A 16,686-nucleotide genomic window follows, 5' to 3' on the forward strand; every position below is an offset into this window, starting at 1 on the left:
CAGGGAGCCCGATGCGGGACTCGATCCCGGGACTCCGGGATCATGACCTGAGCCGAAGGCAGTCGCTTAACCAACTGAGCCACCCAGGCGCCCCAATTTTTCATTTTAATTGGAAGGTATAAAGATGTCATTTTAATGTGAGTCATTTATTCCTTGAACATGGTCTAGAAATCCAGAAGATGTACTTTCTGTTACTTCACTATGAATGTATGTATGTAATACTTAAATATATTATTTTTTTTCTCTACTTTCTTACCTCTGAATAATAAGGTGGTTGGAATTTTATGAATCTATGAAATATATAAACATTTCTTTTTTTTCTTCTTTAGTCCGCTTCCGGACAACAACGGGGCTTGATTCTGCAGTAGATCCTGTCCAGATGAAAAATGTCACCTTTGAACATGTTAAAGGAGTAAGTTAAAAAATTTACCCTACTCTCCATTATCTAATTATGTAAGGCCAGTATTTGATTTTAAAGGTGTAAAATAGAAAATAAATACATATTTGTCTCTACCTCCAGTTCCAGGCGCTAAAACTCTTGTAATTCCCTAAGTGACAAGAGTATTGGGTGCATCTTTGGTTCTATAGTTTGGTCTTTGATCCTGATGTCTAACACAGGGCTTCTAAGTCCCTAGGAATTTCCTGGGTGATAGCACTGTCTTTTGTACTGAGGCCACTCTGGGTGGGCTTCTGAATCGGGGATGGACACTAGAACAGACCAAGCCATGATTAGAACCTTGGACCTTTTAGCTTCACCGCATATTCTCCAGACCTCTTTTAGATACTGGGATAGAATAAATAAATCTCTGCTGTCATGGATTTTTAGTTCTAACAGAAACTAGACCATGATATTGTATATAAGGAAATACTAGAGTATGTTCAAAAGTGATGGGAGAAAGACGGAGCAGCATAAAGAGGATTGGGAGTTTTGAGAGAAAGGTCACAGTTTTAAATGGGGATATTCAGTGTATGTTTGATTGAGAAGGTGACATTTGAGTGAAGATTTGAAGATGATGGGGTAAACCATGCATGTATCTTTTTTTATAAGATTTTATTTTTAAGTAATCTGTACACCCAATGTGAGGCTCGAACTTACAACCCTGTGATCAAGAATCACATGCTTTACTGACTGAGGCAGCCAGGTGTGCCTAAACCATGCATGTATTTGAGCAAAGAACACTTCTAGCCAGAGAAAGAGAGAAAAAGATCCTGAAGAGTTAATGTGCCTGACTTGTTTGCCGACCAATAAAAAGGCCACTTTAATATAGAATAGACTGAGAGCTCTTCCTTTTTCCACACACTTCCCTATCTATGCATAAATATTTTTCACAGCCTCGACTATTAGGGAATTAAGTATCAGGGGTCACTATGATAGTTTTATACCAAGTATTCCTTCCCTTCCCTTTGCAATTTAAACAGCTGTGAACCCTCTTGGAGTTGCAGAAAGAGAATAATTGGGGAAGAGGTTAGTGCAGTGAGTATTTGAAAACTTGACTCATTAGTGCAGAGGGCTCTTCCCATTTTGTTTAAGATGTGCAGTCAGCCTGCTCTACATTGAACCTGTGCTGAGATTATGGTCAGCAAGGCATTCTTACTTTCTCCCTGCAATGTATATACTTCAGTTACTCAATATACTACACTTCTTTTGGAATGAGTCCAGTTCTGATTACGAAGCTAAAGAAGACATGCTGATAATACTAGAAATGGGGACATCACAAAGTTTTTAGATTGTCACAGTTTCCTGTGCTAATCTAAACAAATATAATTACTGTTATAATTTTATATTGCTCTCATTGCTATAAAATCTAAATTTATGTACACCAAAGTAATTTATAACATTTACTAAAATAGGTATGCCAGTAGGTGGTACCTGTGATCAGTTTTACCAAATCTTAAAGAGCTAGTATTGGAATGTCATTTCCTTGCCTAGAATTTCTGGTTATGTAGGAATAATTTTATATATAGCTGCCATAAAAATACTAATAAGGGCTTTTATAACTTTATTCATTGCCTTGTTCCCTAAACTCTATTTTCCTGTATAGATTTTATATACCTCAATTGGTAATTTTCCTGACACAGAGTTTGGGCAGAGAAAATGTAGTTTGATTAGTAGGTGACAGCTAATTTGTTTTCCTTTTCCTCCAATGGAAAGTTATTTGTTACCTTGACCAAATGTACTTTGGCCTTCTTTTAGTATATGGGTATCTTTGAATGTTTAAAAAGCTTATTTTAATAGATAAAGAGCCAAATCTCTTTTATATGTATATACATATATATTTTTAAAGATTTTTATTTATTTGAGAGAGAGAGCAAGCACGAGTGGGGGAGGGGCAGAGGGAGAGGGAGAAGCTGAATCCCGCTGAGCAGGGAGCCCAATGTGGGGTTCGATCCCAGGAGCCACCCAGGTGCCCCCCAAATCTCTTTATAAACATAAATTTTATTGAAGCTTAGCATTCACACAAAACTGCACAAATCACAAATCTATACCTTAATAAATTTTCACACAGTGAACTCAGTCTATTATTGGCACCCAGCTCAGGAAATAAAATATTACCAGAAACTTCCTAGTGTCCCTTTTTCCCACTGCAAGCATAATCGTTGTTCTGTCTCATAACATACATTAATTTGGCCTGCTTTTGAATTTTACATACTGTATATGGCTTCTTTCACTCAACATGATGTTTGTGAGATCCATCCATGTTTTTACATAAAGTTGTACTTCATTCATTCCCATTGCATAGTATTCTATGAATATCACAATATTGTATATTCCACATTAGGTAGAAATTGGGTTGTTCCTAGTTTTGGCCTAAAGAGTGCTATTGTGAATTTTTTTTACGTTTCTTGGTGAACATATGTACGCATTTGTGCTTAGGAGTGGACAGAGCTTTACTTACAACTGTTAACTTTACAAACATTTTATTAAGTTTTAATAATGTAATCAATAACTTTCAAAGACTATTCTAAGCCTAATTTAAAAAACTGTTTACTCTTTAATGATTGTATACTTCCTAGAAATCGTCCTAGAAAATTATCTAGGAATCTAAGAGAGTCATGAGTTTAATTCTAGATTTTAATAATGCCCTTCAGCCCAGAGATGTTTCATGTTTTAGTACACTTCTTGTCAGGTAGTTTCTTTTTAACCCTGACCAATGTACTTGAGTTCTTTTTTTCCCACTGAGAACTATTTAAAGTTGTCTAATGTAGGGTTGCAAATTGGCTACAAATGTATGATTAGGCCAGTGTAATTCAAAATAAATACATGAAAGTACACACATAAATGTGCTTTTAATTTAAATTGATAGCTAACATTTTTAATGTCTGTTTTTTTCTTGAAAAATTGAAGTCTAGAACACTAGGTCTATATTCTGTGGTAGAGCCAAGTCATGGTGGTTTGTCCTCTCTAAGGGTCTTTGCTTTCCAGTTCAGCATACTGCCACCACTGTTATTTTATATCTGGTCTTCTGCACTCATCTTTGATATCATTCTGGCTCTAGGTACTTGTATTTGTTACTTCTGGTTGTATGCTAACTAATTTCTGATAGGCAGCTTTTTTTTTTTTTTAAGATTTTTATTTATTTGAGAGAGAGAGATCATAGAGGGAGAGGGAGAAGCAGATCTGCCACTGAGTGGAGGGCCTGATATCCAGGGACCCTGAGATTATGACCTGAGCCGAAAGCAGACGCTTAACCAACTGAGCCGCCCAGGCACCCCTGATAGGCAGCTTTCTTAATCTTATATCAGAGTTTTTAAAGTTGAGCTAATACTCTACATGCCATCTTTCTTGACCAGATTGGGCTTTATTCTTGCGAGAGACCTTAATTCTACATGGTTTTTGTATTTGGGGGATTAAATCTTTTGAACATTTTTTGCCAGAACCATTTACAAAGCAGTATCAGTGCACTTTGGCTTAATTTTAGTCTCCACCCTTTGGCATTTGTAAGGAACTAAGTCATTTATAATCTAGTGGTAATTCCTTATAATGAAAATAGTCTAATAATTAATCATAAATTAATGTTATAACTTAAACACAGACTCCCTTTTCATTGATATGTATTAAGCTCACATAATTTGCCCTTTGAAGCTTATAAACCAGGTCAAAAGTTCTGGATTTGAAACTTGGTAGGTGAGTCTTTCTGTTTATACCAAATGCCGCTGACACATTCAACTAGAGTTGTGAATATAAGTCCTTGTTAACTGGGGGAAGCACTACTTGAAAATGTAAGAAGTTGGGGCACCTGGGTGGCTCAGTCATTAAGCGTCTGCCTTCGGCTCGGGTCAGGATCCCAGAGTCCTGGGATCGAGCCCCGCATCGGGCTCCCTGCTCTGCGGGAGACCTGCTTCCCCCTCTCCCACTCCCCCTGCTTGTGTTCCCTCTCTCGCTGTGTCTCTTTCTGTCAAATAAATAAATAAAATCTTAAAAAAAAAATGTAAGAAGTTAATGTTTTTTGTTGAGATATGTAAGGAGACCTCATAATTGGCAAAAAGAGTTGGGTGAAATCCCTTTTGTGTGTGCATTGATAAGGGAGCCTTCAAGTTAATTTCCAGTTAAATTTACTATTTTCAAAGAGGAGGCCTTGATAATCTAATCATTACTTAAAATTGTTTGATAAATTATATCACTTTAGGTGGAGGAAGCTAAACAAGAATTACAGGAGGTTGTTGAATTCCTGAAAAATCCACAAAAATTTACCGTGCTTGGAGGTAAACTTCCAAAAGGTAAGATATCTTCCCTTTACCATGACTTGACGTCAAAAAAATACTGTAATCCATTACTAATTTAATCTTTACCAATTTAAAAGCTTAAAGTTTAGTTCTTAATTGCTATTTTACAAATAAGTCTTCATTCTGAACGTTGTATAACCTTTTTTGAGGGGAAGGGGATTTTGAGTTTTGTTAACAATTTCAGTTGTGAGAATAGTGCAGAGAACTCTCTGTACTCTTAACAAAACTCAATAGTTTTTTAGCACTTTGTCCCATTTGCTCACTTTCTTTACATAAATGTATTTTTTTTTTAAGATTTTATTTATTTGACAGAGACACAGCGAGAGAGGGAACACAAGCAGGGGAGTGGGAGAGGGAGAAGCAGGCTTCCTACTGAGCAGGGAGCCCGAGGTGGGGCTCGATCCTAGGATCCTGGGATCATGACCTGAGCTGAAGGCAGATGCCTAACGACTGAGCCACCCAGGCGCTGCTACATAAATGTATTTTTAAACTGTTTAAGAGTAAATTGTAGATATCATGCTCCTTTAACCCCAAATACCTCATTATGTATTTCCTATAAATAAGAAATTCTATTATGTAACTCCAACATAGTTATTAAAATGAGGAAATTTAACATGGTTTCAGAACTATGATGAAATTCAGTTATATTCAAATTTCTGCATTTCTCTTAATAATATCTTTTGTAGTGGGGTCCTCCCATCCCCCACCCCCAACCCCAGGTTTAGACTCAATCCAGGTTTACACATTTAGATTTTTCTTTAATCTTTTTTTTTAAATCAATTTGTTTTAGAGAAAGAGAGAGAGAGGTAGAGCAGGTGGGGGGAGGAGCAGAGGGAGAGAGAGAATCCTCAAGCAAACTCCCTCCTGAGTGCAGAGCAGCCATGGGGCTCAATCCCAGGAGCCTGAGAGCATGACCTGAGCCAGAATCAAGGGTTGGCTGCCTAACCTACTGAGCCACCCAGGCACCCTTAGATTTTTCTTTTAACCTGAAAAAATTCCTCAGCCTGCCTGTCTTTCTGTCTGTCTGTCTAGCTAGCTGGCTGGCTGTCTATTTATTTATGTGAGAGAGTGAGCACACATGCAAGCACAGGAGTTGGTCTGGGGGAGGGCAGGAGGAGAGAGAATCTAAAGCAGACACTGAGTGTGGAGCCCCACGTGGGGCTCAATCTTAACGACCTTATCGTGATCTGAGCCGAAGTCAGATGTTTAACTGACTGAGCCACCCAGGCTCACCTCCTCAGCCTTTTCTTATGGGAGTGTGTGTGGATCTTTCATGACCTTAAAAATTGTGCAGAATACATACTAATTTGTGGAATGTTCCTCGGTTTGCCTTTGTCTCATGTTTTCTCACAGTTAATATGATTTTTAATGACTCTTGTGATTTATAATAAGAAATATATATTTAGTGTTAGTCCCGTTCTTGTAGTTTCATGGTGATGACAGCAATAGATTTGTCTTCTGTTGTGTTGATGAGGCGACTTTTAGAACACACCTAAGGTTAGGAGCTGGTTGCCAGGAGAATCAGCCATGTGATTAGAGGGCTGGAACTTTCAGTCTTACCCTCCTGACTAGGAGGGGAGAGTGGCTGGAGGCTGAGTCAGCCATGCCTATGTAATGAGGCCTCCACTAAAACCCAAAAGGATAGGATTCAGAGAGCTTCTAGGTTGGTGAACATGTGGAGATGTGGGAAGAGTGGCATATCCAGAGAGGGCATAGCAGCTCAGCAATCCTTTTCCCTTTCCTTGCCCTATGCATCTCTTCCATCTGACTGACTGTTCCTGAATTGTATCCTTCTATAATAAACCAGTAATCGAGTAAGTAGAATGTTTCTCTGAGTTCTTTGAGCTATTCTAGCAAATTAATCAAATCCAAGGAAGGGGTCCCTGGAACCTCCTGTCTATGATCTGTCAGTCAGAAGCACAGGTAACAACCTGGTCTTGCAGATGACATGGTGAGGGTTGGGGATAGAGGCCGTCTTTTGGGACCAAGTCCTTAACTTACAGTATTTGATGCTATCTCCAGGTAGGTAGCATCAGAATTGAGTTGAATATTAAGATGCCCATCTGGTGTTGGAGAACTGTTTGTGGGTGTGAGGGAAAACCATATGCTGGAACTGGGTACAAGATTGTAATGACTTTGTGGTGTCCTTGTACCGTAGGATTGTACTATACTTTAACCACTTATATTAAACTTTTATGGTTTCCAATGTTTTACTCTTAAAATTAGCAATGTGAGGGCTGGGCAAAATGGGTGAAGGGGAAAGGGAGAAACATGCTTCCAGTTGTCGAATGGGTAAGTCAGAGGAATAAAAGGCATAGGAAATATAGTCAGTGATACTGTAATAGTATTGTATGGTGACAGATGGTAGCTAAACACTTGTGGTGAGCACAGCATAATGTATAAACTTGTCAAATCACTATGTTGTACATCTGAAATTAATGTAACTGTGTATCAACTAAAACAGTTTTTAATTAAAATAATAAAATCAGCACTGTGATAATCATCTTAATATCTCAAGGCTTTGCCCACATGCTTAATTATCTCCTTAGAATAAATTCTATATTTACTCATTTATTTATTATTATTCTAGATTCCAATTCTAGAAATGGAATTGGTGAGTTAAAGGGGGGATTCATATTTAAGGTTTGTTTTTATGCTGCCCACTATCTCTACTGACAGTGTTCAGCAGTATATAAAAATGTTTGCATGAATCTCTGCTAATTTGAGATTCATTTATTAAAGTCAATACTATAACATCATAAAGAACACGTTTAAAGTCATAAAGTAGTTACACTTTTTCTAATCACAAGGGATATTTTATAAAATTGTGGGAAAATTCTCAGGTACCAAAATAGATCCTACTGAAATTGATATGATGATTTAAACCAGCTAAGAGTAACAGTAACATGGCAATACAAGAGGATAGTCTTAAGGGTATTTTTCAGCAACTTTCCTTTAAAAAGAGTTTTATGTTAAAATATAGCATTAATACAGTTTTTTTTTACATGAAAAATGAAAAGTTGTGGAAACCAGAGAATTCTGTTATTCCCACTTACGAAAAACATACTGCTGTTAGGAAGATTTTCAAACATATGGAATAGTTACAAAGCTGTAGACATTAATTACTTTATACATCTAAATACTTTGCTGTGTATCACGTAAGACTAAGGACATTATCCTAAAGAGAATAATTTATCCTACCAAATAAAACTAAATACTATTTCCTTAATATCTTGTACTCCAGTATTTTTTCAAATTTGCATCAGATGTCCCTAGAATTTCTTAAATGTTTTTTATGGAAGAGCATCAAGTCAAGGGTTCATGTGTCACATTTGGTTGTTTAATCTCTTAATCTGTGTTTATGTGAGTTTTATCTTGTTTAGTGATAAATAAGTTTATTATATTCCATTCGCTCAAGATAGAAATGGTAGAGAAAAATTAGTTTTGAAGATCCTGAAGTGAATCATTACTAGAGACGTATGTTTTGTTTCAAAATATTGGTCATGTGCCTTCAACCTCAAAACTATATATACATTAATTAATAACTTTTATAGGTTCACATCAGGGTTTATTTTTATTTTTTAATTTGACCCATTCTATTTATTTTTTCTTTTAGGAATACTTTTAGTTGGACCACCAGGGACAGGGAAGACACTTCTTGCTCGAGCTGTGGCTGGAGAAGCTGATGTTCCTTTTTATTATGCTTCTGGATCAGAATTTGATGAAATGTTTGTGGGTGTGGGAGCCAGCCGTATCAGAAATCTATTTAGTATGTTTTAATGTATCTCTCATATAATACGAAATTTTGTTAATTTAAGGGAAAGAGGGCTTCTTACCTTTTATTTGCTACTTGATTATGACTGATAGCTGACCTAGCCATTGTGGGGTTTTGGTTTTAGGTAATTTAATGTGTGAGCTAAAACAGAACCGTGCTTTTTCCCCAAATAGAAGAGCTAGAAGTGTTAGATGAGGTTGGGGCCTGTTGAAAAGCTGGGTTTTTTTTGTTGTTGTTGTTATCCTTTTTATCTTATTCATCAATTCAATAGCATGTAATTAAAGAATAATTAGCCTCCAGTCTGATTGTATATGGTTTGTACAGTGGAAGAATGAATACTCAGTTTTTATTATATATCATTTTCTATGGTACAGTTTTTTTTCCCGAGGCTACTGTTCTTATATCAGTTTTAAAAGAAAGAAAGATCTCCTTTTGTGTATTTTCTCCTTAATGAATGTCTTCTGTTGGCTTTTGACAGGCTTACAGGTTTTTAATACTTACATGATTTTGTTCAAAAAGTATTGATTTCATTAAACTTACTTGAATCTTTTCTCTTTTCCTAGGGGAAGCAAAAGCAAATGCTCCCTGTGTTATATTTATTGATGAATTAGATTCTGTTGGTGGGAAGCGAATTGAGTCTCCAATGCACCCATATTCAAGGCAGACTATAAATCAACTTCTTGCTGAAATGGATGGGTAATTGAATCGTCCTCTGTCTTTGGTATATGGTGATATATTTGGTAACATTCGAGAAATAGCGGGGTGTCTGGCTGGCTCAGTCAGTGGAGCATGCAGCTCTTGATCTCGTAGTTGTGTGTTTGAGCCCCACATGGGGTATAGAGATTTCTTAAAAATAAAATCTTAAAGAGAAAGAAATAAAAAAAATGTAGGCAACAGAGTAGTCCCTGTGCAAGAAGTCAAGACAAGCTGTATTCTCTGTATTGTGTTCTTTGCATTACTAATGGAGTGATTGACATATCAACTCTTCTTAATTGGTGATCTCTATACCTTTTTTTCATTAATTGTATGATGACAGGAAAGTGATGATTCCAGTTGAGAATACTAGTCTATTTGGAGATGTAAAGAGTGTATGCTGGTTCCTACACAATTTGTGACTAGGTATTAGTGTTGTGGTAGATTAAAAGTTTGTATCAGTTTTTATAATATAAAGAGCAAGATGTGGGATTGCTTTGAAAGAAGGAAAAACTTCTTAAAACCATATAAGACATTTTGGAACCAAACAGGAAGTCTAGGAGGAAATAATTTGAATTGGTAAACTTGAGAATAATTTTTCACAAATGAGTCAGGTACCCAAGCCTTTTCTTTTTTTTTTTTTTTTTAAGATTTTATTTATTTATTTGACAGAGAGAGACACAGCCAGAGAAGGAACACAAGCAGGGGGAGTGGGAGAGGGAGAAGCAGGCTCCCCGCCGAGCAGGAAGCCCGATGCGGGGCTCGATCCCAGGACCCTGAGATCATGACCTGAGCCGAAGGCAGATGCTTAACGACTGAGCCACCCAGGCACCCCTACCCAAGCCTTTCCTGTCAGGTCATGTCTTCCTAAGTAGAACAAATACCGTGAAGGCATGTAATCATAGATGACTTTGTGACTTATTATTAGCATTTTTATTGAAGTGTACTGGCCTAATAACATTTGTTCCTTTTAAAAAATAATAGAGATGTCTTATCACTTTGGGTATAAAAAAGATCAGTCCCTCTTCTTTGCTGTTACTAAGTTTAATGATAAACAGTTTTGTGTAGAGCATTTCTATATGTGTACTCTTAATGTTCAGTGAAACGTTACTTTTTTTCTTTTTTAATAGTTTTAAACCCAATGAAGGAGTTATCATAATAGGAGCCACAAACTTCCCAGAGGCATTAGATAAGTACGTATTAAAAGACTTTTTTGACAAGTACTGATGCATACTGAACCATGGATGAACTTTAAAAGAGAAAGAAGCTCATCACAAAACATCACATATGATTCTTTTTATATGAAATGTCCAGAATAAGCAAATCGGTGGCAACAGAAAGTAGATTAGTGGTTGCCAGAGGGTGGGAAGAATGGAGAGTAGTGACTGTTGGTGGCTGTGGGGTTTCTTTTGGGGTGGGGGAATAAAAATATTCTTGAGTTAGATTGTTGATAATTGCACAACTTTGAATATATTAAAAACCACTGGATTATCTACTTGAGATTCTGTGATACGTGATTTAAATTTCAGTAAAGTCATTAATCTTCTGACAACTTTATATCACAGAATTTGGGGGTGGTGGAGAGCATTTTTAAAATAAAATTTATTAGAGTTTTAAATTTTTGATTTTATCATAGAAGTTACTCATATTTTAATTTGATCTAATAGTTTTATCTTTGCCTAAGTCTGTAGTTTAACATTCTGTACTTACAGCAGTTGTGATAGGAAGCTATCACAGTGTAGCTCTCATAATAGACTGCTCTAGAATTATTTTTCCTTGAGTGACTGGCTTGCGTGTTTTTGTTTTTGAGGGTTGTGTATTACCTCTCTCTGTCAACCTTTGTTCTGCCTTCTGGTTATTGAAACTGTTACTTGAGTCATGTTTTACAAGGAGTTATCTGAATATTTATGTTCAAAACTCCAATCTAGGGTGAAATAGGTGATGGGGATTAGGGAGTGCACCTGTTGTGATGAGCACTGGGTGATGTGTGGAATTGTTGAATCACTATATTGTATACCTGAAACTAATACAGCACTGTATATTAACTGTCCTGGAATTAAAATAAAAACCAAAACTCCAGTCTCACCTCTGGTTGCCATTATCCTTCCATCTTGACTTTAGAGTGTCAGTCCTATTTAATTTGACCTTCAGTGTACTCAGATTATTAATTTATATTTTCTTCTTCTCCCTTTAGTGCCTTAATACGTCCTGGTCGTTTTGACATGCAGGTTACAGTTCCAAGACCAGATGTAAAAGGTCGAACAGAAATTTTGAAATGGTATCTCAATAAAATAAAGTTTGATCAGTGTAAGTCTGATTCCAGTAATAAAGTTTATTATTATCTTTATAAAATGGTAATATTTCATTCTGCCCTGTTTGTGGTTACTTGACAAATGTCTCAAAAGACCAGTTTTTTATATGTCCTTTTTTTCTCTCCGTTTATATGTCCTTTTTTTAAAGATTTTATTTATTTATTTGACAGAGAGAGACACAGCGAGAGAGGGAACACAAGCAGGGGGAGTGGGAGAAGGAGAAGCAGGCTTCCCACAGAGCAGGGAGCCCGATGCGGGGCTCGATCCCAGGACCTTGGGATCATGACCTGAGCCAAAGGCAGACGCTTAACAACTGAGCCACCCAGGCTCCCCTTATATGTCCTTTTTAAAAAGTTTATTTCTTGGGGCACTTGGGTGGCTCAGTCTGTTAAGCAGCTGCCTTTGGCTCAGGTCGTAATCCCAGGGTCCTGGGATTGAGCCCTGAATAGGATTTTCTGCTCAGCAGGGGAGTCTGATTCTCCATTTCCCGCTGCCCCTGTTCATGTTCTCTTTCTCACTCACTCTCTCAAATAAATAAATAAAATCTTAAAAGAAAAAAGACTGTTTTCTTTAGATTATTTAGATAAATAATACTTGAAGATAAATATATATATAACTGTTTTTAAGATGAATGTAATAGTAGAAAAAACACATATAATCACTTTGGGCCCAAAAGAAGCAAACTGTAAAACAAAACACATGAAAATATTATGGACCCACTTAAGTAATAAATGCAGCTATTAAGCTGCAGTATTTTCAAAGATAGGTGAATCAATTTGTAAAACCAGATATGTTTCTTATAATGGGAGCTTTTATAAATGTACATAAAATACTGAATACTTATGTATAAAGTATTTCAAGATGAAATTCAGAAAACAAAATGTCTTTTTTTTTTTTAAAGATTTTATTTATTTATTTGACAGAGAGAGACAGCAAGAGCAGGAACACAAGCAGGGGGAGTGGGAGAGGGAGAAGCAGGCCTCCCGCTGAGCAGGGAGTCCGATGTGGGGCTCGATCCCAGGACCCTGGGATCATGACCTGAGCCAAAGGCAGACGCTTAACGACTGAGCCACCCAGGTGCCCCAATAAACTGTTGTCTGAGTATACATTTTCAGTTTGTGCTTAGGCTAGTAACAATTTAGGTTATAATTTGAAGGTCTGGCAACTCTGAATTTCTTTGTTTTTTTTTTTCCACAAAGTTAAGAACTTCTGTGATTTGTCCCACTGGTAGTTTTAATGATATATTTAATGGCAATTTTGGCTTTTTCCTCTAGAAAAATAAGTTTATTTTATAGTTACAGTGAAATAAATATTTTAAGTTCTAGTTCAGGATAGCTGTTTTCTTTTTTCTTTTGGAATGCGAGTTGTTTCTGAAGAGTTGTTCTGGAATTTTAATATTGTGTTTGTCTGTGTAGCTGTTGATCCAGAAATTATAGCTCGAGGTACTGTTGGCTTTTCTGGAGCAGAGTTGGAGAATCTTGTGAACCAGGCTGCATTAAAGGCAGCTGTTGATGGAAAAGAAATGGTTACCATGAAGGAACTAGAGTTTTCCAAAGATAAAATTCTAATGGGTAGGTTTTCTCTCCCCTTTTTTCTTTTTCCCTGTCTTAACACTGTTCATTATGTTAAAGAATAAATTCTTTTTGAGAAAAAGGTTATAAAAAAGAAAGGTACAGGAGTAAGAAAACACATACTCAAAAATAGCCACACAGTTGGGCCTCTTACAGAACAAATATAGTTTGTATGATTATACTCTTTGGGGGCAGGGGTGCCCATGTGTTTCCTCTTGTCTGATATTGCTGATAAAAGAATAATTTTACTAATTTTCAGTATTTGATTTAAATCTTGAATTGGCTTCAGAACAGGTTAGTTATGACATTTCTTCTTTAAATTTATTTTCTGGAAATAGAATTAAACTTTTTCCTTGTTGATAGTAAGGAGTAAGATGACAGCTCTTACAATTTTGGTTGTCATTTGTCAAGTTATTGTGGTTTAAAATATTTGTTAATGATATTAAGTCATGTCACCCTAAGAATTACTTAAAGGCAAGTGGGTTTCATTCATCTAAATATACTTTCCTAACAGAATAATTTTATTCAGTTAAATTTTTATCCTTAGGGCCTGAACGTAGAAGTGTGGAAATTGATAACAAAAACAAAACCATCACAGCATATCATGAATCTGGTCATGCTATTATTGCATATTATACTAAAGATGCAATGCCTATCAACAAAGCTACAATCATGCCACGAGGGCCAACACTTGGACATGTAAGTATCTTGTATTTTTTTTTTTCTTTTCTTTCAAGTAACACTCTCCAAAAACTTACGTAGGAAATTATTGATGAAAATAATTAAAAAGAAAATTCAACTAATTCCTAAGTTTGCTGAGAACTTTCTTCTTTAACCTTCTGAACCATTGTGAAATCAGAGATACTGGTGAAACATCTGCTAATAAAGAATACTAATATTTCAAATATTATATATTTACGTTATGAAATTTAAATCTGGAATGACAACAAAGTATCATTCTTAAATAGGTAATTGCTCTTTTCCCTCCACAAAGAAACTATGTCAGTGGTTCCGTAGTTTTTCTAAGATTTTTCTTATCGAGTACAAGTTTCATTTTCATACCTTTCTAATGATAGACATTTTAAGCATTTTTGTGCACCTGGGTATAAGTCCATCCTCTTGCAGCATCATATACGTATTACATATAAAATGAACTTTTGCCTTATAAAGAATTTTTCTTATTTTGTATATTGCCAGTTTTGTCATTAGTCGCCTGAGACCATCTCTACTCAATTTTTTTGAGCTGTCAGCATCATGATATTAAGTACTATAGCAAGAGCCAAATGATAATTCTGATTATTAATATAGGTATTTCAAACTGTGTCTGAAGTTTTTCTTTGTTTTCAATTGTCTAGGTGTCCCTTTTGCCTGAGAATGACAGATGGAATGAAACTAGAGCTCAGTTGCTTGCCCAGATGGACGTTAGTATGGGAGGAAGAGTAGCTGAGGAGCTTATATTTGGAACTGACCATATCACAACAGGTTGGCTGTAAAGAATGGCTTTAGTTCAAATTGTGCTTGCTGATTTAAAAATACTTTAAAAAATTGAGTTCTATGTATATTTTAAAATTTTAGGTGCTTCCAGTGATTTTGATAATGCAACTAAAATAGCAAAGTGGATGGTTACCAAATTTGGAATGAGTGAAAAGGTAATAGCTAATTTTAACCCTTCCTCATGTATCAAATGATGATTTGCCAAGTGTCTGTTTATGAGAGAGGGTTCTTTTTTTTTTTTTTTAAGATTTTATTTGAGAGAGAGCGAGCGAGAGAGAGAGAAAGCACGAGACGGGGGAGGGTCAGAGGGAGCAGGGAACCCGATGCAGGACTTCAGTCCCGGGACTCTGGGACCATGACCTGAGCCGAAGGCAGTCGCTTAAATAACTGAGCTACCCAGGCGCCCTATGAGAGAGGGTTCTCATTATAGACTGGTAACACTTATTTCCCCCCCGCCCGTCTCATTTCAAGTAGATTTGTCACAGCTTATTCTAAACTAAACTGTTTTTGTTTTTTTGAGTAATAACATATAGTATTCACTTTCCATTCTGGCTGCTTGGACAATAACAGTATCTCATGAGTTAAGCAAATGATAAGATATTCTATTTTCTGTTCTTATGACATAAAACACCTATTTGCTGAGCTTGCTTACTTTACCCTTTCCACATATTTCACTCTCCTACATTATCACTGTGGCTTCATGAGTCATTTCTAATACATTACATTGTGGATTTCTGGATTTGGAATAGCTGTAAAGGTTTTCGAAGAAGGTACTCAGAGCCATACTTATTATTTTAAATTTTTTCTCTTATATTTTTAATTTTAGTCTTATACTTTCAGAAGAATGATGAAATTTCTTTGCCCTCAAGGGTGTTTTGTTGTTTTTTTTTTAAAGATTTTATTTATTTATTTGTGAGAGAGAATGAGAGACAGAGACCATGAGAGGGAGGAGGGTCAGAGGGAGAAGCAGACTCCCCACCAAGCAGGGAGCCCGATGCGGGACTCGATCTCGGGACTCCAGGATCATGACCTGAGCCGAAGGCAGTCACCTAACCGACTGAGCCACCCAGGCGCCCGTCAAGGGTGTTTTTATATTGAATTTCTTCCTTGTCCCCATGATGTTTCCTTAAGTATAGGATAGTACTTCCTCTGTTACATTTATTAGTGGTTTAGGGTTTTTCTGTTCAATTTCTTTTCGTTTGTTTTAGCTTGGAGTTATGACCTACAGTGATACTGGGAACTGAGTCCAGAAACTCAATCTGCTATTGAACAAGAAATTAGAATCCTTCTAAGGGTAATGATCATATTTTTATATGCTTATTTATTTGTCTGGTCATAATGTGCCTCAATAGTTAGGTACTACCAGAAGATAATGGTTATCCCCTGTTTAGAAATGTCACTATGTATAATAAAGAGAGTAAGTGCACCATTGAAACCATGATTTCAATATGTTGTTTGGGAGCCTCTGGTCATAGACTGAATATTTTATTCTGGCTATAGGCTAGGAACAGTTAATATCAGTAATTATAAGTATTCTACTTAAGCTGTAAAACCATAGAGTTGTTAGAATAGGGGATATTGATTATTTGAGTCTTTATTGGTTTTTCACTCTGACATATATTTTATTCAACAAATATTATTTGCTTTGTGCCTAGCTGCCTGCATGTGCTGAGAATGAAGCACAAAGTTCTTTGAAAACAAAAGTCTTTTTGATTGCAGTGTGCAGTACAGAATATGTGAGCATAGACTCAGTGAGATCAGTTGGTAGTTACTGTGGAGTCTCCTCATGGTACAGCAGATGCTTGGATTAGGGCAGTGAGTGTAGAAATTGAGAAAATGCGTTCAAGAGATACTGATCTAGTGGAATCAAAATGCCTTTTTGATGTTTGGGTGAGAGAGCAGCTAAATTAAATACAAAGCTGTTTCTGCCTCATGCAGCTGTATAGTTGTGTGTGCCATTTACTGAGAAAACACTGATGATGGCCTAAGGTGGGGAAGTATGTAGATTATGAGCTGAATTTTATACATATTGAATTTGAGGTGTCTTTTTTTTTTTAATTTTATTTGTTTATTTGAGAGAGAGAACGAGAGAGCGAGCATGAGTGGGGTGGGTGAG

At 36.4% G+C, this 16,686-nt stretch overlaps 1 protein-coding gene across 1 annotated transcript; it reads left to right on the forward strand.

Annotated features, from left to right (window-relative positions):
- The first annotated feature begins 126 nt into the window (after positions 1 to 126).
- On the forward strand, positions 127 to 15,865 carry LOC118026168 (ATP-dependent zinc metalloprotease YME1L1-like). The gene is made up of 11 exons (XM_035028913.1): positions 127 to 412; positions 4,629 to 4,719; positions 8,342 to 8,494; positions 9,064 to 9,196; positions 10,324 to 10,386; positions 11,388 to 11,500; positions 12,921 to 13,076; positions 13,624 to 13,775; positions 14,432 to 14,558; positions 14,652 to 14,725; positions 15,779 to 15,865. The coding sequence occupies exons 1-11, from the start codon at positions 293 to 295 to the stop codon at positions 15,812 to 15,814; spliced, it is 1,218 nt and encodes a 405-aa protein (XP_034884804.1). The 5' UTR covers positions 127 to 292; the 3' UTR covers positions 15,815 to 15,865.
- The last annotated feature ends 821 nt before the right edge of the window (positions 15,866 to 16,686 follow it).

Source organism: Mirounga leonina, unplaced genomic scaffold, assembly GCF_011800145.1.
Source record: "Mirounga leonina isolate KUSES-001 unplaced genomic scaffold, KU_Mleo_1.0 Mir_207233, whole genome shotgun sequence".
In the NCBI taxonomy this organism is placed as follows: domain Eukaryota; kingdom Metazoa; phylum Chordata; class Mammalia; order Carnivora; family Phocidae; genus Mirounga; species Mirounga leonina.